At 39.6% G+C, this 25,717-nt stretch overlaps 1 protein-coding gene and 1 pseudogene across 3 annotated transcripts in view; one reads left to right on the forward strand and one right to left on the reverse strand.

The window, feature by feature from the left end:
* The first annotated feature begins 465 nt into the window (after window positions 1-465).
* Window positions 466-25,717, forward strand: part of AP3B1 (adaptor-related protein complex 3, beta 1 subunit) — a 318,221-nt gene continuing 292,969 nt past the window's right edge. Inside the window, exon 1 of one of the 2 annotated variants that reach the window (XM_011959213.1) lies at window positions 466-781. Coding sequence is in view for 1 of the 2 variants with exons in the window: in XM_011959211.1 (XP_011814601.1) it covers window positions 642-769 (128 nt within the window). In the remaining variant the exon portion in view is untranslated. The remainder of the gene's footprint in view (window positions 782-25,717) is intronic. The other variant, XM_011959211.1, reaches the window with a different exon arrangement.
* On the reverse strand, window positions 8,840-10,055 carry LOC105524177 (annotated as a pseudogene). Its single transcript, XR_001003711.1, has one exon. The product of XR_001003711.1 is annotated as a tyrosine-protein phosphatase non-receptor type 2 pseudogene (transcript).

Consider the following 25,717-nt stretch of genomic DNA (forward strand, 5'->3'; position numbering starts at 1 on the left):
AGATTTTCATTGCAAGGATGGAATGGTCGCTTCTGTGCGGATCCTCCAAACCATCGTTGGGAGAGGCCTCCTTAAAGTCTGGGAGAAAAGTTGTTTCGGGTGGATATGAAAGTAAGGCAAAGCCGGAAGAAGGAGAGTAGCCGAAACAAGCGAAATGATCGTGTTGGGTTTAGGAAAGGTGATCTGGCGTGCTAAATGGCGTTTCCGGAGAAATCCGAAAACTATTGCTTTACAGAAGTATACCAAAGAGCTGCCCTGAGTCTGGAAACCCCTTAAGGGATCAAAATGGATGCAATGGGTATCCTTCTCCAATGACACCCCTCACGGGCCGGGAGCCTGGCAGTTCGCCACCCGCTGCCTCCCTTTCTGCAGCCGGGCTCGCAGCAGCTCAGCTACCTCTAAAGCCCGGAGCAGGGAAGACCGCGCAGGCCTGGACGGCCCGGGTGGGATCCTGCCTTTCCACACACTGCGCATGCGCAGGGGGTGGACTGCCAGGTCGGCTCAGGGAGCCGTGACGAGTCCGGAAGCGCCTGCGCGCGCTCCTCTGTACGAGAACTAGTTTTGTTCCGTGCCCTCTGGACTGGAACCCTTTGGAGAGAACCCCCAGCAGGACCAACCCCGCACCAGCCAGCACCGCGGCAATGTCCAGCAACAGTTTTTCTTACAATGAGCAGTCCGGAGGAGGGGAGGCGACGGAGCTGGGTCAGGAGGCGACCTCAACCATTTCCCCCTCGGGGGCCTTCGGCCTCTTTAGCAGCGATTTGAAGAAGTGAGGAGAAAGGTTTGGGGTACGGGGATGGGAGGGAGCAACTGGGGACTCGGAGGAGTGGGCGCCGGGTGGGCTCCCTGGAGTGGAGCAGGGTCGCCCTGAGATCTGAGCAGAGCTGGGCGGTAACGTGTCCCACGGGTGGGTGGGTGGGGTTGGTTGGCGGTGGTGGGAGTTGGGGGAGTTTGGGGCGTGTGTGTGTAGGGGTCCCTAGTAGTTTTCAAACTTTAGTGAAAAGGAAACCACTTGGTGAGCTTAGATCCCACCCCTGAAGACACTGATTAAATTGGACTTGGTCTGGGCTCAGGAGTCTGAATTTTGAGCGTAGTCTTCTAAGTTTATTTACCGTTCGCCGGATCAGACTTTGATACATTCCCTGATTAGGGTGAAACAAGTGTTTTGGTCACGGTGAGAGTGCGAGTGTTGCTTGTGGGAAGTTATTTTGTGACCCCGGAGTGTAGGACGAGAGAGGTGGGTTTAGCTGTTAGAATGGACAAACTGGTTTATACCAGTGTCACTGTTCTTGGATTACATATATCCTTTGCACTACAGACAAAAACACCAATCCAAAATAAGCATATGAATAGAAAATATTTTAAGAGTGTTACTATGAACAAATCTTAAACTTTTACAAATTAATCATGTGAATTTTAAAAACGAATGTTAAACAAGGTACACTTAGTTTTGTAAAAAGTATCACCGAGAAATGGAAAGAAATCCCAAGTTGTTTGTTTGGGGGGTGGGATGGTGGTATTGGGTTGGTTGGTAGTGGTTAAATTGACCAGAATTATCATTTTTACGTTTCTCTTATTTTAAATCTTTCATTACTAAGCAATATGGTCACATAATAGTCTGTCGCTAAATTCATGCTAAATTAAGGTAGAATAGCTGTGCTGGTAGCTTTGCAGATATGTTAGAGGGTATAATTAAAATTTAAATTAAACGTTACTACCAATATTGGGTAGTCTAGAAAGTGCTACTACTTGAAATTAGGATTACATTTTGGCTGTATTGAGGATCAAAATCATATAGATAGCATGTACGATACAATATTTTCTTTTCCTTTTTGCCAGATTAGAAAAGTTTAAAAGTAAGGTAACTGATTTCATTTTTCATTATATGCATTTGGTGATCCATTGTTCTGGAGCAAGTACGGAGCTTGTTGCCTTTACTGTTAGCAAAATGTTTAGACTGAATTAACCTGTAAATCGGCATCAATCTGTTTTGCAAATTAATTTACTTTTATGGTTTGTGAACATCTAAGATGTTTTCTCTTAGATTTTTGTCAGATTTGGGGCCAGGCACGGCAGCTCTCGGCTGTAATCTCAGTACTTTGGGAGGCCAAGGCGGGCGGATCACTTGAGGCCAGTAGTTTGATACCAGCCTGGCCAACATGGTGAAAACCCGTCTCTACTAGAAATACAAAAATTAGCCGGGCATGGTGGCTCGTGCTTGTAATCCTAGCTACTCTGGAGGCTGAGGCAGGAGAATCGCTTGAACCCGGGAGGCGGAAGCTGCAGTGAGCTGAGATCGCGCCACAGCACTCTAACTTTAGTGGGTGACAGAGTGAGACTCCGTCTCAAAAAAAGAAAAAAGAAAGGAAAGAGATTTTTGTCAAATTTTGACCTGATTTGGAAAAAAAACCCAAAAAACTTACGGCTTTGACTCTGTGACCAGTGCTCTTGAGGTGACCTAACAGGTTGGATTTAAAGTAAAAGTAGCTAATTGATTAGAGGTGGTATGTAATATATGCAAATAACCATGGTTGAATTATGTTCCCCAAAAGATATTTATTGGGTATTTGTGTCACTACTTTACATTTATTATCTCATTCAGTTTTCTTAACAACCCTGCAGGTTATTACCAGCTGCTTCCACTTTACACGTGAGGAAATTGGAGCGTGATCGTTAACTTGGGAAAGGCCGCAAAGCTAGAACATTGCACTGCCTGAATTTGAACTCAGAGGCTCTGAGTTGGTCTAGTTGTTTAGAGCTTGCTCCACTTTCTTTTTGCTTATCCTAGTATTTCTCATTTAAACCTTTATCTCATTCTGTATTTTCAGTTTATGTAGTTGCTCAGTGAATATTTCTTAAATATTTATATAGATAAATCATTTACACATTCTGCTCATATTAAAGACTATGATTTGAGTGAAGGTGCCTAACAAAGTGTTTGGCTCGTAATTTTGCTTAATAAAATATTTTCAGATCCTTTTACTCAATTCAGTGATTTAGATTCCATTAACATTTGCTCTCTCATTAGCCAGTGTTAAAAAATGAAGCACGACTGATTTAGTGGACCCTATGCAGAAGGAAATCCTCATCTGGTATTTCCATTGTATTGTATTACAGCATCACCCTGGAGCTAATTGTGTGTAGGTTCAGAACAACCATTTTCTCCATGGGATTGCTTGGGTCTTTGCTGTGGTTAGAGTTAACTGACTGGGAATTGTCATGTAGGTATGGAATGAACTTTACAATTAGGATTTTTATTTAGTCTTTATCCCAGTCTTCAAAGGCATCTTTACCTCCAAATCTTGGATTATTCCATATGTATGGTTCATTCCTCTGTGTTTTCACCATAAAAATGCATAACAATTATAAGATCTTTATCTTGTTTTTAAGAAACTTAGACTTTATTTGGAGACATAAGGTTAATGTGAACTAACCGTCAGTAATTCAAGTATACAATTAATGTTAAATTGTGTAATTCAACTTTTCAGTGTGACATACCTTTTGAAAATTATTTGTGCCCGGGCGCGGTGGCTCAAGCCTGTAATCCCAGCACTTTGGGAGGCCAAATTGGGCGGATCACGAGGTCAGGAGATCAAGACCATCCTGGCTAACACGGTGAAACCCCGTCTGTACTAAAAAATACAAAAACCTAGCCTGGCGAGGTGACGGGCGCCTGTAGTCCCAGCTATTCGGGAGGCTGAGGCAGGAGAATGGCCTAAACCCAGGAGGCGGGGCTTGCAGTGAGCTGAGATCCGGCCACTGCACTCCAGCCTGGGCGATAAAGCGAGACTCTGTCTCAACAACAAAACAAAACAAAACAACAAAAAAAGAAAATTATTTGTTGTAAGCCTTTGTTTGTGTAAACAGTGATTTACCGAAGAAAATGGGAATGCTGGAATTTTGAAATGTTAAGGACATTTTAGTTTGAGATGTTGAAAATATTGGTGCCCTGAGTCATAAGCATGACAGGAAGAGGCACGGGCTCCTTCCTCATTGTAAATTCCTTTCTCTTGTGCTCAGGAGTTCAGGGTGCTGCTATGAAAATGTGCTTCAGTCATGATTTTTTTTAGCATAGTGTTATACATCTGATCATTTTTAAGTTCTGAAGATTTAAATACCTTACGTTCTAATAATTCCAGTTTTGGTAACTGATCTGTCTTGTTAATTATGTTTAGCTAATTGAAATTTATGGTCATTAGATCTGGTGTTAGAGATGTTAACATATTTACTTGCTATATATGTAAACTGGATCCTACTTTTTTTTTTTTAAACAAGGGGTACATTAAGTTATTAGGAAATTTTAGTATTTTATTGTTTTTTCACTAAAATTTCAGCATTTGTTCCAAGGTGACTAAAAACAAAAGAAGAAACTGTATACTAGTATCTGCAGTGCATTCCTAGCAGCTAAACTCGTTGTTTTTGTCTTCATAAAGATAAGACCATTAGTTTTACAAAGGGCCAACTATTGAAATTAAGGATTGTCATTTCATTGGTGCCGTAGGGTTCCGTTTATAATATAATTTAATTCCTGAAATATATTTCAAATTAAATAAGATTTTACTACATGGAATAGAAATTTGATGAAATACTGCCTGTAAACAGAGTCTTACTTTCCAGCAGATTATAAAACCTTTCATCTTATTTTGCTTTGCTTGCATATCTCCTTGAAGGAGAGTCAGTTCTGACTTTTACATTTTATCTTAATAAATATTCAAGAAAATATTCTTTCTTGACAGTAGGATATGTTACTTTTAAAATCACTGATCTGGTAAAATTTGAGGAGAAAAATCTGAAAATTAAATTTCAAACTTTTAAATCATAAAATGTGAGATTTTATGTTATTTTAAAAAATATTTAGTATTTGGAGCAACATTACCAGAGATGAATGATTAAAGCACATGAAAAAGGCAGACAGATGGTTGGTTGAAATGTTCTTTTTTGCTGCATGAAAAGTTATAAATGCCCATAGAATGACAAATGTATTATAGTGAAATAATTTGACAGTATTGCACTTGTGTATATAAATGAACTACTGACAAAAACAAATGGCCTGCAGTCCAAATTCAAAATTTTAAATGAAGAGCTTAAAGTGGAATAATCAAGAAGGAAATGATTTTCCTCTATTTCATATTATTATGAATAACGTTGGTTCGTGTATTTAGAGAAGGCTTATTTAGCATATCAGCTGGAAAGACTTAATAGATCTACAAAAGTGAACAGTTTATAGCCAATATCTGTTTATTGATGGACTGATTATTTATATTGCTGATAGGAACCAACCTAATTAGAAGTCGTGTCCTTAATTCAGCTGAGTGAGTTGGCATGGTAGCTGGACAAATGAGAGAAGAATGAATAAGGCCCTGTCTCTGTTTTGTGCTGCTATAACAAAAAACCTGAGACTGGGTAATTTGTAAAGAATAGAATTTTATTTCTCACATTTTTGGAGGCCAGGAAATCCAAGATTGAGTCACAGGCAGGTTTAGTTTCCTGGTGAGGGCTGCTCTTTGCTTCTAAGATAGCCGTTTGTTGCTGCATCCTCTGGAGGGGAGTAATGCAGTGTCCTCACTGGGCAGAAGGTAGAAGGGCAAGAGGATGGAAGACTGTGAAGCCTCTTTTGCAAGGACCTGAATCTCATTCATGAAGGCAGGAGCCCTCATGACTAAATCTTAAAGGCCCCACCTCTTAATGCCATCACATTGGCCATTAAGTTTGAACATCTGAATTTTGGAGGGGGCACATTGAAACCATAGTAGGGTGGTTCCAAAATCATAGGTTGGCAGAGCTAGGCATCACTCAACTTTATTCTTGGAATGGGTTTTCTGCAAGTTTTTTAAAGCCTAGGTTGAGAATGTGGTCAAGAAGGATGTGGGGGAAATTAATTAGTAAAATATGAGGGCAGAGAGATAAGGGGCAGAGTGGAAGGTGGAGACCTGATTGTGTAGGGCCTGGAAAAATCATTGTAAGGTCTTTGATTTTACTCTGAGTGAGAAGGGATGCCATTTGGAGAATTTTGAGCAGAGGGGTGAAATGATTGTTTACCCTTTAAAGGGACATTTTGCCTCTTGAACTAGGAGTAGACTGCAGATTTGAGGTGAGGAGACCAGCAAGGAGACTATTACAGTAATTCAGGCAAGAGAAGGTGATCAGACTGGTGGTAGTGGAGAGAAGTGGGTAAGTTATGGATATATTTGAAAGGTAGAGCCAATGAGATTTGCTGATAGTTTGGATGTGATATGTGTGAGGGAGAAAAGACATCAAGGGTAGACACAAAGTTTTTTGCCTACACAGCTCGAAGTTTGGAATAGCTGTCAACTAAAATGAAGAATATTGTGCAAAGAGGAGTTTTTTTTTTTTTTTTTAAAAGGGGGAAGGGACCAAGAGCTTGTGCATGTTAAGTTTGAGATGCGATTAGGCATCCATGTGGAGATACTAAATAGGCAGTTGGAAATCAGAGTCTGGAGCTTAGAGGAGGAGTCAGGCTAAAGTATAAATTTGGGTGTCATCAGGTATCATGGGATTGGATGAGACACCGAGGAAGTGAGTGTAGAAGGAGGTCAGAGTCAGTCAGTCCTGGGACATTCCTGGAGTAATTGTGTCAAATAATACACATAGGCCAAGTAAGATGATTACTGAGAAGGAAGTTTTGGATTTGTCACTGGGCAGGACTTTGGTGACTTTGACAAGCAGTTTAGGTGCACTGGTGGGGCTGAAAACCTCATGAGTGGTCTCAAGAGAGAAGGGAGAAGAAGAATTGTACTTGGTATGGTTATTATTATTATTATTATTTTTGAGACGGAGTCTCGCTCTGTCGCCCAGGCTGAAGTGCAGCGGTGCGATCTCTGCTTACTGCAAGCTCCGCCTCCCGGATTCACAGCAATCTCCCGCCTCAGCCTCCTGAGTAGCTGGGACTACAGGCGCCCGCCATCACGCCTGGCTGACTTTTTTTGTATTTTTAGTAGAGATGCGGTTTCACCGTATTAGCCAGGATGGTCTTGATTTCCTGACATCGTGAACCGCCCGCCGCGGCGTCCCAAAGTGTTGGGATTACAGGCGTGAGCCGCCGCCCCTGGCCTTTAGTATGTTTTTAAGTATAGAGGAGCAGAGAAATGGAGCAGCACTTGGAGAGGAATGTTGTGTCAAGGAATTTTTCTTTAAGGTAGGATAAACTGTATTATCTTGTTTGCTGATGGAACCAACTGATGTAGAGGAGGAAAAATAGATGATGCAGTAGAGAGAAGGAAAATTGCCGGAGAATTGCTGATATTCCCTTTTCCTTCTAAAAAACTTAGCAGATACAGGTTAGCTGAAAAATAACAACCCTAATTTCAACATCCAGACGAAATTGATTAATATAGTATACATCTTTTAGCCTTTTTTCTTTTACATATATATTTATGTGTATGTGTGTGTATATCATGTTTTTATTTATTTATTTTTTATATAAATCTTATTTAATATATAGTACCACCTACATCCTGCTTTCATATTTTCAACATAATTTAACACATTCAAGGAGACTATGCAAATCAATTCAAAATATCTATCTATACCAATGGTTTTCAAACTTTTTTTTTTTTTTGAGACAAAGTCTTGCTCTGTCACCAGGCTGGAGTGCAGGGGCGCAATCTCGGCTCACTGCCACCTCTGCCTTCCGGGTTCAAGCTATTCTCCTGCCTTAGCCTCCCAAGGAGCTGAGACTACAGGCATGTGCCACCACGCCCAGCTAATTTTTCTGTTTTTAGTAGAGACAGGGTTTCACCATGTTGGCCAGGATGGTCTCAATCTCCTGACCTCGTGATCCGCCTGCCTTGGCCTCCCGAAGTGCTGGGATTACAGGCATGAGCCACGCGCCCGGCCACAAACTATTTTTTGTTTGTTTCTTTTGAGATGGAGTATCGCTCTGTCACCCAGGCTGGAGTGCAGTGGTGCGATCTCGGCTCACTGCAACCTCCGTCTCCTGGGTTCAAGCAATTCTAATACCTCAGCCTCCTGAGTAGCTGGGACTACAGGCGCCCACCACCACGCCCAGCTAATTTTTGCATTTTTAGTAGAGACGATGTTTCACCACGTTAGCCAGGCTGGTCTTGAATTCCTGACCTCAGGTGATCCACCCGCCTCGGCCTCCCTAAGTGCTGGGATTACAGGCATGAGCCACTGCGCCTGACCAAACTGTTTTTAAATGGTAACTGCCCCCTTTAAAATACTTAAGCCTTATGCAGACACCTTATGTGGGACATAAAGAGACAAGGCAGAGAAGCTGTGGTTGAAAGTAACTTGATGACCCACCTGGACATCCAATGAGCATAGTTTGAAAACCACTGAAATAAGGTATGCTATCCATAATAATGTTTGCTATCCATGCCTCCTAGCAATTAAATTTACAACAACAATTTCAAGTTTAAGACAAAAAAGTTAAACACTGAGTGGAATGTTGAAATCTGAAGAAAGCTAGCACTCAAATGAGCAGTTAAATTCATTAAACAGTATGCTTTAAAAAAATACTCATTAAGAAGTTAAAATGACAATGTAAGGTTTGCATATCATCATACTATTAATTGAAGTAGAAAGAACCTGAAAAATGTTTACGTCAAAACTTCAGTCTAGTAAACTGAAATCATGAATGATAAAATGCTGCTTCTTACTTTTGCTTCCTAAATCATAATTTACCCCAACTACATTGAAATTTTCATGAAAAATGAACATATTAATAACGGGATTTACAGAAACCAATTTCTTTACAAAAGTCTTGACCAATTGTTACCTGACTATCCCAGTAAGGAGAATTTTCCTTCAAAGATATTTTTAGGAAAAACTTTTGTTTCTTTGTTTGCTTTTCTTTTTAAAATGGGGAAAACTTCTGAGCTGTGGTGGCCTTTCTGTCCTCTCGAATACGTTTCCATAGAGCACTCTCACTGTTCTCCTCCATTGTATCTTGCATTTTAGAGGAAAGTCCTGTACATCGGTCACCTGTCAGTTTTTCTTTTTCTAGACCTATTCTGTTCCCATTGTATTTTTCAGTCATTATTTTGTTTGGTGAATGATCAAACGCAAGAGATAAGTCTTCCTTAGAAAGTTCTTTCCATCATTTCTGTATACTAGAATCTCCCTTTATACATTTTGCTCCTTCTATTATAGCCATGTATGAGAATCTCAGTTGATCTGGGGTCTGAATAAGACCCATTCGATATGTTCTCATGTTCAGTAACACTTGTTTAATGTTAATATCATCTCCTTTTTCCATCAAAACAAGACAAGTGTCTACCAGAGAGAAGGTGCCAGAGCGCCCAATGCCTGCACTACAGTGGATCACCGCAGGCCCATGGTCAGGGTTCAAGGAGCCAGATTCTCTCACTTTAAACAAGAAATTGAGAAATGAAGCTGGTGATTCAGGGACTCCAAAATCTGGCCAGGTAGTATAATGAAAGTGAGATATTGTTCTCGTTTCACCACTATTGATATTTTCTAATTGTAGTAGATGTACTGTATAATACAACTTCACATCTTCTGACAAGAGCTTCACACTGAATCCTGTTTCTTTAAACAGCATCTCTTGGTCATCTGTTGGCCAGTACTGTGCACATTTAACCGATTCTTTCTCCACAATGCGGTTCAGCATGACAACTGCTTTGGTCTGCTGCTGCCAAACCATAAGCCAGAAATGGCAGCATGTGTTAGGAAGTGGACCCTGTGTTAAGATGTAACTCCTTTGTGCCTCTTCTATGTCAACTAAACTGGCGTTAATATAATCATTCTCAGCATTCTGCAGTTTAACACGGCTGTGATCATATGGGCTTAGATCTTTGTATCTGTTTCGATTTCTGTTTTCTGGAAACTCGGCCACTCCATGAGGATAGTCATGGGACTCATTTCGAATTTCCAAGTACAGCGACTGCCAGCGACGCTGAGTATCCAACTCCTCAAACTCCCGCTCGATGGTGGTGGACATGGCGGCGGGAGCGAGCTGGCGCGAGCAGAGCCTGCGCCGGCGGAGAGGCTCAGGCCCCGCACGATCCGGGGAGAGCGCTGGCGCTGCGACGCATGCGCCCCGCGCGCTGCGCCCCCTCATATGTTTTTAGAGCAAAGCCATATGCTTTTATAATATGACATTATAATTTGCTTGTTTCATTTACCAATGCATGGAGCCTGGTCATTTCTTAAAATGATAGTCCTTTTAGGACAAATTGTAGTTAAACTACTATCTATTAGCTATTAGGAAAGTAAACAACTAAGGTATGCAAATGAGGTTACGTAGCTGGCTCCACTAAAGGATTTAAATAGTATCTTATATAGAATGGACCTTATTAATTATTAACTACATAAATAGAATAACCTTGCAAAAGAATGAATACTAATAATGTTAGATATTAGCACTGATGAGGACTTTCCACACAAACCTGTGTATACCAGGCAGAGAGAATAGCATATACCTAGGTTTAGCGCTGTAATGTTCAATATGGTAGCCACTAGCCAGAAGTAGCTATTTAAATTTAATTTAATTAAAAAATTCAGTTTCTCAGCCACTCTAGCCACACTTCATGTATGTGATGTAGGTAGCAGTTACTATATTGGTTAATGCAGATAAGTGATTATTTCTGTTATCACAGAACATTCTATTGGATACTGCTGGTTTAGAGGCAAGGATTTATGGCTTACTTAGGGAACAGGAAACAATTCAGTATGGCGAGAGCACATAGTTGGCAGGAAATGAGGGACTGACTGATGAAAGATGGTTAGGAGGTAATCAGAGTCTGTATTATGAAGAGTTTTGCATACCATGCTCAGAAATTTGGATTTTATCATGAAGGTTTGCACACTAAGGAGTGCTAAAGTATAGGAGCAACATAAAACGATTTATTTTTTTAAAAAGATCACATTGGCTACACCAGTGTTTTTGTACTGGACAAGTATGTGAATGATGCTAGAATTCTGTGATACTAGAAACACGGATGGATAGAGTAAGTTTGGAGTGAGGAGGGAACCTGTTGAGGTCCATTTTGGATCTGCTGAATTTGAATTGATAGTTTGGCATTCATTGAGCAGTTAGATAGATAGATAAGGTATTCAGGACAGATACCTGGGCTGGTGATGTAGATTTAGGAGTCATTAGTTGATGACATTGTAGTTGGAGCTGTTGAGTGGCAAGTGTGTGTGCGGCATGTGAGGAGAAGGCCAGTGAGGAATCTTAGTAAAGTCTACATTAAAGAGAGTAAGAGAATTGGAACTTACTTAGAAAACTAAGAATTGGAGAATTCAGTTTGGGGAAACCATGAAAGTTGATTGTTTAAGTTTTTGAATTGTGTTTAAGGTGTAAGGAAAGGGCGAAACTTACTTCCTACTTCTTTAGGAGGAAGATGGCAGATAAATAGTTTATTGTGTGGTTTGTTGATACAGTGTGGTGTGATGGTTAGACACACCCACTCTGGAACTACTCATGGATGTGAAAATGTGGCACAGAGTTAATAAGTGGTACTTGGACAGATTATTTTACAACTCTCTGCCCTTGGTTTTCTTATCTGTAAAATGGGGATGAGGATGATAATGTACCTACACTCATTGACTCGTTGTGAGGATTAAAAGATTTAACATATATAAATAGTGCCTGGTACATAATAAACATAGTAATTATAATTACCATTATAACACCATTAAAGTCATTTAAAGTTTTTTTTTTTTCATTTTTGTTTTTTGATTTTAAGAGACACAATCTCTTTCTGTGCCCCAAGCTGGAGTGCAGTGACCCTATCATGTCTTACTCCTGGGCGCAAGCGATCCTCCTGCCTCAGCCTTCTGAGTAGCTGGGACTGCAGACATGTATCACCATGCCTATCTTTTTTTTTTTTTGGCAGAGACAGAGTCTTACTGTGTTGCCCACGCTGGTCTTGAACTCCTGGGCTCAAGCCATCCTCCTGCCTCAGCCTCCCAAAGTGCTAGGAGTATAGGCAGAGCTACCATGCCTGGCCTGTTTTATTTTTAATACAATGTACTTTTTTTAAGCTATTATAATTTTAGAATTATTGTTAATTTTCACATTAACCATTGCTTTGTTTTTAATTTTCAAATTTTCATCAAACTTCAGTTTTTCTGAATTCTATTTCACAAGTGTTGGAAACAACTAAATATATTTACTTTTAATGGCAGAAACCTCTATTACTTTTGCACCAGCCTAATACAAAGTGCCTTTAATGTGCACCACATAAAGATACATGAAATTAATAAGCACTAAGTAATTCTTCTGTGTGATTATCAAGGATTTGGGAACAATGATTATAGTATAAGGGAGTAAACAGTGTATTTGTTTTAAACTTTTTTTTTTTTTAAATTTTCAGTCTTCTTTTGTATCCTATGGCTTTGAAGCTGTTCTTGAAGAAGCAGCCTATTTCTTGTTTTTCCTAAAAGAAGACAGGCTTATGTATGTTTTGCTTTAACAGAAATAAAAAGAGGAGGGGCTAAGTTGTCAGCAGTGCCAGCTGCTGCTGTGGAATCAAGTAAAATGGTATGGCCGTTTGGTGATAAGGCAGTTGTTGGTGACCTTGGTGGTGGTGACAGCAGTGTCAAGGGATGTTGAGTGTGGAAGTCAGATGGCAGTGGATTGGTGGATGGGCGAGAAGTGAGTGAAAGAAGATAACTTCTCTGAAAAACTTTGGCTTTCAGGTGGAGAAAGGATGGTTCTTACAGGGAGACATGGAGTCTAAGGAGCTTTTTTTTTCTTTTAGTTTCTTTATTTTATTTTTAATTATGGTAAAATACACCTGAAAACTTTATCATCCTAACCATTTTTTCTCCTATTTGACAAGATATCAAGCAACCTAACCATTGTTAAGTGCACAGTTCAGTGGCATTAAATATATTCATATTGTTAGGCAATTGTTACCACCATCCCTCTCCAGAACTCTTTTTATACTGCACCACTGAAACTCTGTACCCATTAAATAAATCCCTATTTTCTCCTCTCTCCTATTCCTTTACACTGTAGCTGCTAGAAAACTTAGAGGAAACTTTATGACCTGCAACTAGCAAGTATATAGAACTTTGTTGCATGCGTTTGGGTATTTACCTTATCTTTGCTTCTTTTTAATTTTTTTCCTTTTCCCCTTTAAAATTTTACAGTCTCACTCTACGTTATAAATAGTTGACTGCCCCAAACCCCCTTAAAGGTGGGGAACAGGACAGGACATAAATAAATATGCCTAGGTAATTGTTGGAGACAAGAACAGTTAATTTTTTCATTTATCGCTGCCACTTCCATACCACCATCTCCATAATTGTCAAACATATTAAGTGGCTACTCTGTGTAGCCTTTGTTCTTGGTGTGGGAGATACAAACCAGCATTATAATTGTAATAATAACAATAATACCATACATATATATATATATATTTGTTTACTTTTTATTTTTTGAGACAGAGTCTTGCTCTGTCACCCAGGCTGGAGTACAGTGGTGCGATCTCGGCTCACTGCAAGCTCCGCCTCCCGGGTTCACACCATTCTCCTGCCTCAGCCTCCCAAGTAGCTGGGACTACAGGTGCCCACCACCATGCCCGGCTAATTTTTTATATTTTTTAGTAGAGATGGGGTTTCATCATGTTAGCCAGGATGGTCTTGATCTCCTGACCTTGTGATCCATCCACCTCGACCTCCCAAAGTGCTGGGATTACAGGCGTGAGCCACTGCACCTGGCCCAATAATATCTTACATTTATATAGTACTTTTATTTTCTATGATTTTCTGGCATTCTCTCCATATGCCTCAAGAACTTATAAGTCCCCACTGGTCTTTCTTAACGTTCTAATCCTGTTTTCTGTCCTGCCTACTGAACATTGACGGTAGAATCAAAGCTAAATTCTGTCTGTTCAAAACCACGTTTTTCCTACACTTAGGGGCTCCTTTTCTCCCTTCGTTAATCCCATTCTCTAGAGCTCTCCAGGGCCCACCTAACCCAAGCCACTATTGGCTCAGTTATTTGCACTAAATGCATTTAAAACTCTTCTGTTCACAGACTAGTGTTATGGATATGGGTCCCAGTTATTTAACCAGAAACCATTTCTGGATTTGGATTTATCAGAATCACATTAGCTGTAAATGTTTTCTTATGTGGGTGGCCTCTTCACGCCATCTAACTTTGTATCCGATTACTCTCCCATCCAAATACTCTTAGGTTCACTCTGTATGGATCACACTTTCAATTTTTATAGGACACCATGCCCACCTACTTTTAGTATTTCCCCTCTTTTTGAGTCCTCAGCATAATCCAGGGTGTGTGATTGCCTGAGAGTTGCTTACTTTCCCAAACAGAGAACTATTTCCCATGTTTTCTGGGCTTATGGGGGCTCTTCCCTCATGCTTCCCTGACTTTGGACCTCCTGGACTTCTGTATTTGTTCTTTGAAAACAGTTTTCTATGGGTCAGGTGTCCATGTCTCAGTTTGTGGAGCACTTTCATAAACTTTTTCTTTAGTTGAGCCATCAGAATATTAACATAAAAAATGTGTTAATACTTGCATTGTGTCAAATGGAATAAGGAGTGCTATAGGATTTTGAAGGAGGGAATAATCATTGAAGGCTTAAGCTGCTGGAAAAGGTAGACTTGGATTTAGGCCTTGACACAAGGATTAAAAAAGGATGCAGAGTACTCTTCCCAGGGAACAACCAAGAATAAACGTAAAATATTCTGAAACAGTGAGTGAACCAGTTTGCAGAAAGAGGAGGAGCAATGAGATTTGAGAGGTAGTCGTTAGTATGTGAAGAAAATTGGACTTAAACTTCTAAGAACAAGAGTTGATTATTACAAATGAGTATTGCAGTGGTGTTTTGGGAAGATTAACATGACATTGTATAGAGAATAGATCGTAGGAAAGAAGTTGGAGATAGAGGAACCATAGAGGAAATAGAGGAAATTGGAGATAGAGGGAAAGTCTTGTTAGAAAAGTCTATGAGGGGCCAGGTGCGGTGGCTCAAGCCTGTAATCCCAACACTTTGGGAGGCCAAGATGGGTGGGTCACCTGAAGTCAGGAGTTTGAGACCAGCCTGGCCAACATGGTGAAACCCCATCACTACTAAAAATACGGAAATTAGCCGGGCATCACATGCTTGTAGTCCCAGCTACTCAGGAGGTTGAGGCAGGCGAATTGCTTGAACCTGGGAGGTGGAGGTTGCAGTGAGCCAAGACCGCACCAGTGCACTCTAGCCTGGGTGATGGAGCAAGACTCCATCTCAAAAAGAAAGGAAAAAAAAAGAGAGAAAAAGAAAAGTCTATGAGCAATGTAGTGATGGTTTGGACTCTGTTAGGTGGGCATGAAGAGGAAGAAAAGTAAATTATGAAAGAGGGATTTATATGTAGGACTGAGTTACCCACTAGATTTGGGTGAGGAGAGGGGGAACAATCAATACTTCAAGATTTCAAGCCTGAGTGGAAGAACATTCTGACTGAAATGAGTGGCTGAAAGGACATTTGGAAAGTGGGAAGCACATTGGTGATGTTGAACTGTAATTAAGAGGGGCAGAGCTGTAGACATAGTTGAGAATGTATTGAGATGAGAGCAATATATAGTTGCCTACAATTAAATAATTGCACTTTTCATTATAAATTCTGTCAAAGCTCTATTCTTGAGATGTGTGTGGTTATTGAAAAGGTCAATATGAAAATACTTAGAAATAAAAAAAAATGAAAACATAGTATCTGAAGTACATTAACCCAAAATAATGTGAGCAGTTTTTACTATAAAAGGAATACAGTTGGCTACTGTGCTAATAATCAGAGGAATGCAAACATCCTTCCTATGTTCTGTTATGAAATACTGGTGATAATAGAGGGTAGTTTTTGTTATACACTCCTACATCACGGAATGATGCAGATACATTCTGAGAAATGTGTTGTTAGCAGATTTCTTCCTTGTGTAAGCATGGTAGAATGTACTTACACAAACCTGGATGATACAGCCTACTAAACAGTGAGGCTACATGGTATAGGCTATTGCTCCTAGGCTATAAACCCGTAAGGGTGTTTACTGTACTCCATACCATAATTGTAACATGATGATAAGTATTGTAATTGTAACACGGTGGTATTCCTGTATCTAAACATATTTATGCATAGGAAGAGTACAGTGAGAATGGAGTATTATAACTGTATGGAACCACCATCCTCTATGTGGTCTGTCATTGACTGAAGTGTTGTTATGTTGTGCATAACTGTACTTTTATCTGGCAAAGTAAAAGTGGGCAACCCTGTGTTACTAGCTAGAATATTTGTTGAAATTTTACCTGGTCCCTAAAATCCAGAAGTCTAGGACACCCTTCTGAATGTTAGGGCTTACTACCTTTAGAGACAATAAGAATTTTACAGATACTTTAATAATATCAAAATAGGCAACTCATATTTAACATTACGTATTATAGAAATGCTAATGTTAACATTTCTATAATGTTAATTATAAGAAATTAAATAAAGTTAGAAACATGTAGTTCTTATGAATAGCTTCTGCTTATTTGACAATATCAACATTAAGAAAAACATTGGTTTGCTCAAAGTCCAGTAGCTTTTTTTTTTTTTTAAAGAGAATATGTGGTTAAGTGCCTGAAAGGCAGGGTTTTTTTGTGTGTGTGTAAGCACATACGCACACACATACACACAGAGTCCCATCTATTTTGATACTTTGTATATTACTTAAGTAATTTTGGATGATAGTGACTACAAATGATTTTGTTCTTAGCATTCTTAGTATTGTAAAACTGTTTTTCATTCATGTAGCAAAACTATATAAGTTTCAGTATAGTTTGGTCAATAGGATATGTTTATGTTTCAAAAATGTAAAACAACACATGGAAATCAGTTAGTGTTTTAAAAATAAATTATAATGGAATAATTAACAATAGATGATTTTTTTTTTTTTTTTTTGAGATGGAGTTTTAGTCTTGTTGCTCAGGCTGGAGTGCAGTGGCGTGATCTTGGTCCACTGCAACCTCCACCTCCTGGGTTCAAGCGATTCTCTTGCCTCAGCTTCCCGAGTAGCTGGGATTATAGGCATGCACCACCATGCCCGGCTAATTTTGTATTTTTAGTAGAGATAGGGTTTTGCCATGTTGGTCAGGCTGGTCTCGAGCTCCCGACCTCAGGTAATCCACCTGCCTTGGCCTCCCAAAGTGCTAGGATTACAGGCACAAGCCAGTGTGCCTGGCCGATAATTGTTTTTCAGTGATAGCACACTTTAAAATAATCACATGAAACTTAAGTGATTTGCACTTTTAGATTCTATTCCTGTCAAGTACGAATTTGTAGGACTGTTTTTTCTGTTTCTGGTTCTACGTAGCCTTCATCAGGAAACTTGGTGGGACCATATGACTTAAAAAACATTGTGGTAAAAAACACATAACATTAAATTTACTATCTTAACTATTTTTGAGTATACAGTTCAGTAGTGTTAAGTATATTCACATTGTTGTGCTACAGATATCTAGAACTGTTTCATCTGTAATACTGCCCTGTGACTTTTTAAAAACTAATTTTTTTAACTGAGATTTCCAAGTGCTTCAGGGACAAAGCTTATCTAAGGTAGAGATTGAATATTGGTTTCCTGAATTCCCTATACAGAATGCTGATCCAAACTCATCAGATGGAAAACTTGCCTTCTGTGGCCCTGGAAAGTTGTTGTTGTTGTTTTTTAAAGAATTTAAAAATTAATCTAGCTTTGAGTTGGCATATCTTATTAATAAAGTTGTAGAAAAGTTATATTTCCTCTACAATAGTTTATGACTTTCTTGGAGGAAAATCTAATACTAATATTCAAACTTGATGCACAAACGGATTCTTTGGCATGTTTGTGTGTATGCCCATCTGTTACTGTGGCACCATGCCTATTATTACTGTGGCATGCCAATAGCAGTGAGCCATGTGAGCCAACAAAGATGAATTGTTTGGACGGAATACACTATTCTGTGATACTGATTAATTTTGAGCTGATGAATCTACATGAGATAATGTTAACCAAATACAGTCAAAGTAATGTCAGTGAAAATAAAATTTATTTTGACTTATACAGAAGTGTATCACAGATGTTTTAGACTACCATTGAGAATAATTAGGATCAGTGTTTACTATGGTTCTAGTGATCAGTTTTCTTTTCATAAAAATTTTGAGTTTAAAAGAAAAATTATTGTTGTGATTATAGATTAAGTAGAAAGGGGAATGACACTCCAGGTTATGAATTTTATACTTTTATAAGGTATTGCTTTATAGTTCTTGAAATATATTCTTTTTTTTTTTTTTGCGACGGAGTCTCGCTCTGTCGCCCAGGCTAGAGTGCAGTGGCTGGATCTCAGCTCACTGCAAACTCTGCCTCCCGGCTTTACGCCATTCTCCTGCCTCAGCCTTGCGAGTAGCTGGGACTACAGGCGCCCGCCACCTCGCCCGGCTAGTTTTTTGTGTTTTTTTTAGTAGAGACGGGGTTTCACCACGTTAGTCAGGATGGTCTCGATTTCCTGACCTCGTGATCCGCCCGTCTCGGCCTCCCAAAGTGCTGGGATTACAGGCTTGAGCCACCGTGCCCGGTCTGAAATATATTCTTAATATAGTCAGCTTTATAGCAGAAATTGACAGTGCAGTATTGTGAATGGGAAGAATATTGAATTTCAAAACAAGATTGAAATTTAATTCCTTGCTTTGCCATTCCCTGGTTTTATGATGATGTACATAAAAGGCACGTGATTTTAGAATTTCTCACATGTTGTGTAATCTTGTACTTATGTTACCTTTATATATTCTGAGCCTTGGTTTGCTTATCTATTAAGTGGGAACAATAATAGCTACACACACTTCATAGAGACTTTGTGATACTAAAATAAGACAGTGTTATAAGCTTCAGAAAATAATACCACTACCATGCAACTCAGTAAGTTAATAACATGTTAAACGCGAGACATGTTAGTGGTAAATCAGTCAATGATGTGGAAAGGATATAACTTCCAATCCCGTATCGCATACCTCCCATTCATGTGTAACTACAAAGAACAAGTTCTTATGTATCCTTTCAGAAAATTTTTTAAAAAACTAAATGATCCTATGTATACTATTCTCTATGTATCTTGCTTTTCACCTGGTGTATTTTAAAGATCTTTCCGTATCAACATATAATACTATTTTAATCTTTTAAACAAGCAATCCCCAAACCAGCAGTCCCCAGGGACCTGTTTCATGGAAAACAGTTTTTCCACGGAAAGGAGTGGGGGTTGGTTTGGGGATGATATTGTTCCACCTTAGATCAGGCATTAGATTCTCATAAGGAGCTTGCAACCTAGAATCCCTCGCATGCACAGTTTACAAGAGGGTTTGCACTCCTGTGAGAATCTAATGCCATTGCTGATCTGACTGGAGGCGGAGCTCAGGCAGTAATACTCCTCATCTGCCACTTGCCTGCTATGTGGCATCCTGGTTTCTAACAGGCCTCAGATGGGTAATAGTCTGTGGCCTGGGGATTGGGGACCCCTGTTCTAAACCTCTGTGTAATACATAGTTCCTCATAATTAATTAGTCCCCTTTTGGAGGGGCATTTGATTGATTTCACTTTTCATCATACATAAACAATATTTCAACATAAGTTTTTGCATACCTGTGTGAATTTATCTATTTTTAGGAAAAAAGTTTTACAGGAAATCTCATAGAGCCACTGACATAGTTGAGTTTGTGTATGTTGAGGCATAAAATTTGTGACAGGCAGAAAGTTCCTTTTCACTGTTTAAAAGCACTGTAAACCAAAAACGCCACTTCGTATAGAAGATTAAGATTGGGGAAGTCTCAGAAGCAATAAAAGGAAACATTGACAAATATATTACTGAAGAGTCACATTCTAGAAGACATTCGTAATCTCCTGAGCAAAGGTAAAACATACTTCCTGCTGCCTACCAAGAGACCAAGTAGCTGAGGGCATTGATAAAGGTCATGGCAAATATGAAGATATCCTGTGATGTATGTATGACATCATGGCTTTTAATCCGCATGTGAATGATATGAAGACATGGAAGATATATGCTTGGCTTTTAACTTTTATTGGGATCATGGATCCTTTTGAGACTTTACAGTGAAAGAGTTTTTCTGTATGTTTCTAAGAAACAAGTTTAGTATATAACCTGCTTTCATTTGTTTTTTCAACTAACGTTTATTGTGTATCTGTTATGGATTGGTAAGGAATGTAATCTGCTTCAGCCTACGTTTAGAGGCCCTTCATAGATCTTCTTTTGGGTTCTTTATAGCGATGCTTGTTCTTGCCCTGTTATCTTGTATAATTTCTTTGGTTGTCTCCTTGTACTTTGAGACCTCAGATCACTTATCCACGGAGGTCTTTTGTGATCACCCAGTCTTACTTTATTGCATTCCTTATTTTAATTGTGTACTACTTACCTGATCTTTATGTTTTTCTTCCTCCCTGTTTTCTTCCTTCTCTGCCTCCCTCTCTCCCTCTTTCCTTCCCTCCCTTCTCCTTTTTTCCTGTCATTCCCCTTAAACTCCCTCCCACCAATTCCTTGTTTGTTAAAATTGAAGTCCTACAATATCAGGGACTCCAATACTTAGAGCAGCTTCTGGCATATAATGGGTGTTGGATAAATAAATGTGCTAGGCCCAGTGATAAGTGCTTTATGATTTTATGAAGTCTTCATGACAACCTATTTGAAATAGACATCAGCTTTTAGTTTTGTTGATTTTTCTCTATTGTAGTTTTGTTTCATAGAGGCTTTGTGATGTTAACATAAGATATAAGCTTCAGAAAATAATACCAGGTAGCTAAATAAGTTAATAATATACTATAAATGCAAAACATGTTAGTCTCTTATTAAATTCTTTTTGTATCTTTGTTATTTTGTTACTTTGAGTTCAATATACTGTTTTTTTTTTTTCTACCTTTCTGAGATGGAAACTTAGATCATTGATTTTTAATCTTTCTGATTTTGTATTGCAATTAGAAATATAAATTTGCTTCTTTTTTTTTTTTTTCCTCAGGGACAGGGTTTTGCTCTGTCACTCATGTTGAAGTGAAATGGTACGATCTTGACTCACTGCTACCTCAGCTTCCCAAACTCAAGTGGGCCTCCTACCTCAGCCTCCTGAGTAGCTGGCACTAAAGGCACATGCCACCATGCCTGACTAATTTTTTGATTTTTTTGTGGTGAAAGGGTCTTGCTGTGTTGCCTGAGCTGGTCTTGAACTCCTGGACTCAAGCAATCCTCCCACCTCAGCCTCTTGAGTAACTAGGACTACAGGTATGTGCCACCAAGTCCAACTACTTTTTGGATTTTTTGGTGGAGGTAGTGTCTTGTTATGTTGCCTAGGCTGGTCTTGAACTGCTGAGCTCAAGCAATCCTGCTACCTTGGTCTCCCAAAATACTGGGATTACAGGCATGAGTCACCTCCCCCAGCCTAAATTTGGTTCTAAATATTGCTTTAGCTGCGTCCCACAAGTTATGAAATTTTGGACTTTGTCAATTCACAAAGTATGTTGCAGGCTAGCATGATAACTCACACACTTGCAATCCCAGCATTTTGTGAGGCTGAGGTGGGAGGATTGCTTGAGCTCAGAAGTTCAAGATCAGCCTGGACAACATAGGGAGACCCTATCTCTACAAAAAATAAAAAAAATTAGCTAGGCAAGGTAGTACATCCCTGTAGTCCCAGCTACTTGGGAGGCTGAGGTGGGAGGATCTCGTGAGCTTAGGAGTTTGAGGCTGCAGTGAGCTGTGATCATACCACTCCACTCCAGCCTGGGCAGTAGAGTGAGACCCTGTCTCAAAAAAAAAAATTACCAATATGTGAGCTCTTTTTAGTTTTTATTTTATTTTTTAATTATTGGTTTCTATTTAGATTCCGCATACTCTGATTCTTATACCTTTCAAATTTCCTGAAACCTTATCCAGCATATAGTCTGTTTTGGTAAATGTCCTATGTACAATTGAAAAGAATGTTTATTCTGCAGTTGTTGGATATACTGTTCTATGCTTGTAAGTTTAAGTTGTTTAATTGTGTTGTTCGAATTTTGTACACCTTTGTTGAATTTTTCGTCTGCTTGTTCTGCTAATTACTGAGAGGTGTGTTAAAAGTGCCAACCATGGCCAGGCACGGTGGCTCATGCCTGTTATCCCAGCACTTTGGGAGGCCGAGGTGGGTGGATCACGAGGTCAGGATATCGAGGCCTGGATATGTTGGCCAACATGTGAAACCTGTCTCTACTAAAATACAAAAAATTAGCTGGGCGTGGTGGTGCGTGCCTGTAATCCCAGCTACTTGGGAGGCTGAGGCAGGGGAATTGCTTGAACCCGGGAGGCAGAGGTTGCAGTGAGCTGAGATTGTGCCACTGTACTCCAGCCTGGTGACAGAGCAAGACTCTGTCTAAAAAAAAAAAAAAAAAATTGCCAATCATGATTATGGATGTGTGTTTTTCTTCCATTAGTCTTCAGCATTTGCTTTATATATGGAAACTGCAAATTTAGTATCCATATAAATTGCATATAAATGTAAAATTATTTTCCTTTTGAAATGATACACTATGTCCAGGCAGCAGATTTTCAGCTTTTATTTGTTTGAAAACCACTTTATTTCACCTTTAGTGAAATAAAGGATATTTTTAATATCCTGGGTATAGAATTCTATGTGGGCATTCTTTTCTCTTCCAGCCCTTAAAATATGTCATTCTGATGTCTTTTGGCCTTTATAATGTCTGTTGAAATGTTACTCCTTTTAAGGTAGGGGTCAGCAAACCACCCATCTGTTTATGTACATAAAGTTTTATTAGAACACAACCATGTCCATTTGTTTATGTATTATCTATAGATGCTTTCATTGTACAATAGCAGAGTTGAGTAGTTACATCAGAGATGGTATGGCTGGTAAAACTTAAAATATTTACTCTCTGGCCCTTTACGTTTGTTGACTCCTGTCTCAAGGTAATTTTCTGGATGCTTCAAAAAAAAAGAGATAGGGTCTCACCCAGGCTGAGTGCAGTGGTGTAATTATAGCTCACTGCAGCCTTGAACTCCTGGGCTCAAACAATCCTCCTGCCTCAGCCTTCTGAGTAGCTAGGACTATAGGTGCACACCATCATGCCCAGCTAATTTTTTAAAAAATATATTTTTTGTAGAGACTAGGTCTCACTATGTTGTGCCCAGGCCGGTCTCAAACTCCTGGCCTTAAGCAATCCTCTTGCCTTGGCCTCCCAAAGTGCTCGATTATAGGCATGATCCACGTTGCTCAGCCTCTGGATACTTTTAATATTTTTCTCATTGTTTCTTGTTTTCAGCAGTTTGACTATGCTGTACCTGGTGTAGTTTTATGTTTGTCCTTTTTTTCTAAGATTTAAAAATATGTGGGTTTATGTCTTTCATAGGTTCAGAACAATTCTTAACCATTATCTCTTGAAATACTGCTTTTGTTTCATACTCTCTCTTTTCTCTTTGGGACTCTAATTAAAGGTATGTTAGAAATTTTAACTTTATCTCATATGCCTCTGATGCTCTGTTCTGTTTTTTCCATTCTTTTATTTCTCTATGCTTCAATTTGTATATTTTCTCTTGACCTGCCTAGAAGTTCAATAATCCTTTTTCTCTCCTGTTTCCAGTCTGCCATTATACCTATCTAATGAGTTCTTAATTTCAGATACTGTATTTTCCAGTTCTGAATGTCCATTTGATTGTTTTGTATGGATTCTACTTCTTGTTGATTTCTGTATTGTTTCATCTGTTTTGTCCGTCTTTTCTACATTTTCCTGACCATATTAGTTGTCATTATTTTAAAATCCCTGTGTGATAACTGGTATCTGAATCACTCATGGATCGGCTCCTGTTTTATTTATTTATTTTTTTCTTTTTTGGGTGGGGGTAATTTCTTCCTGTTTTTAGTATGTCTCGTAAGTTTTGATCAGATACTAAGTATTTAGGATAAAAATGATTGTTGAAGCTTTGGGTGATAGCTTCTTCCATACAGGGCTGGGTTTTTGTTTTTGTTTTTTTTTCCAGCCGAGCAAATAGAATGTGAGCAGATCATTCTGTTCTTGTCAAAGCTCAGTTTTAGACTTCTTAAGGTCTTGTTTATGGAACTTCTTACACTCCTCTGGCATCTTCCTTAGCACTCCGTGTGGCCCTTCAGTAATCTTAATAGAAAGTCCAGGGCACTCACCAAAGCCTCTCTTCTGAGGACAGACTTGATTTCTAGCTTCTCTTCCCAATAGTGTGTGGTTGCTGAAATCTCTGCTTAGGTATTTCACTTCCCAGCTGCTGTTTTTTGCTGTGTTTCCTGGAATCTTGCCTTAAGAATTGTAGCCAGCATTTTGCACACAGATTTTTCTGTACCTTGTCTCTGGTTCCCTCCTCTGTAATTTTGTCCTTCAAGTCTCAGTCACTCTGGCAGCCCTGGACTTCAACATTTGTCTTCTCAAGTTATTAAGACTGTGACTTCTCCTTGAGTTCTATTCTCCCACATGGCAATTTGGGAAATGTACTGGGGGAAAAAGCTGGTGTGAAAAAGGAGCTCTCTTTTTTTAAATTTTTTTCCCTTGAGAGAGACAGAGTCTTACTCTGTTACCCAGGCGGCAGAGCAGTGGCATCATCACGGTTCATTGCAGCCTCACCCTCTTGTGCTCAGGATTCTCCCATTGTGTCTTCTGAGCAGCTGGGATTACAGGCGTATGCCACCATACCTGGCTCTTTTTTGTATTTTTAGTAGAGATGGGATTTCATCATGTTGCCCAGGCTGGTCTCAAACTCTGGAGCTCAAGCTATCCACTAGCCTTGGCCTCCCAAACTGCTGGGATTGTATTAATAGGTGTGAGCCACTTGTCCTGGCCTAGGAGCTCACTTTTTGTGCTTCTCTTCTTTCAAGGATCATGGCCCCTTAAGAGTACTTGTGTGTGTGTATATGTATATGCACACATATACACACATATATGTGTGTGTGTATATGTATATGCACACATATACACACATATATGTGTGTGTGTATGTATGTATTTCAGCTTTTATAGTTATTTTATGTGTCAGGTTTAGTTTTTTATAAGCTACAGTGTCGTGGACAGATATGGAAGTTCCTACAGTATATTCTGAATGTAGCAGCCAGAATGATCCTGTTAAATAATAGATCATGACTCTCCTCTGTTCAAAACCTGCAGTTCTTTATTTATTCAGAGTTAACACCAAAAACCTTTAGAGTTATTTGACCTGCTTATATTCTTTCACCTGAGTGCTTATCCTCCCTGCCCCACTTTGCTCCCCATGATATCTGCATAACTAACTCTCTTATTTGAAAATCTTGGCTGGCAGCGGTGGCTCAAGCCTGTAATCCCAGCACTTTGGGCAGCCGAGACGGGCGGATCACGAGGTCAGGAGATTGAGACCATCCTGGCTAACACGGTGAAACCCCGTCTCTATGATATCTGCATAACTAACTCTCTTATTTGAAAAACTTGGCCGGCAGCGGTGGCTCAAGCCTGTAATCCCAGCATTTTGGGAGGCCACGGCTGGCAGATCACGAAGTAAGGAGTTCAAGACCAGGCTGGCCAACAGTGAAACCCCATCTCTACTAAAGACACAAAATTTAGCCAGGCATGGTGGCGTGTGCCTGTAATCCCAGCTACTCGGGAGGCTGAAGCAAGAAAACTGCTTGAACCTGGGAGGTGGAGGTTGCAGTGAGCTGAAACTGCACCACAGCACTCCAGCTTGGGCCACAGAGCGAGACTCCATCTAACGAC

The sequence above is a fragment of the Colobus angolensis genome, unplaced genomic scaffold (genome assembly GCF_000951035.1).
Source record: "Colobus angolensis palliatus isolate OR3802 unplaced genomic scaffold, Cang.pa_1.0 Scaffold49, whole genome shotgun sequence".
Taxonomy (NCBI): domain Eukaryota; kingdom Metazoa; phylum Chordata; class Mammalia; order Primates; family Cercopithecidae; genus Colobus; species Colobus angolensis.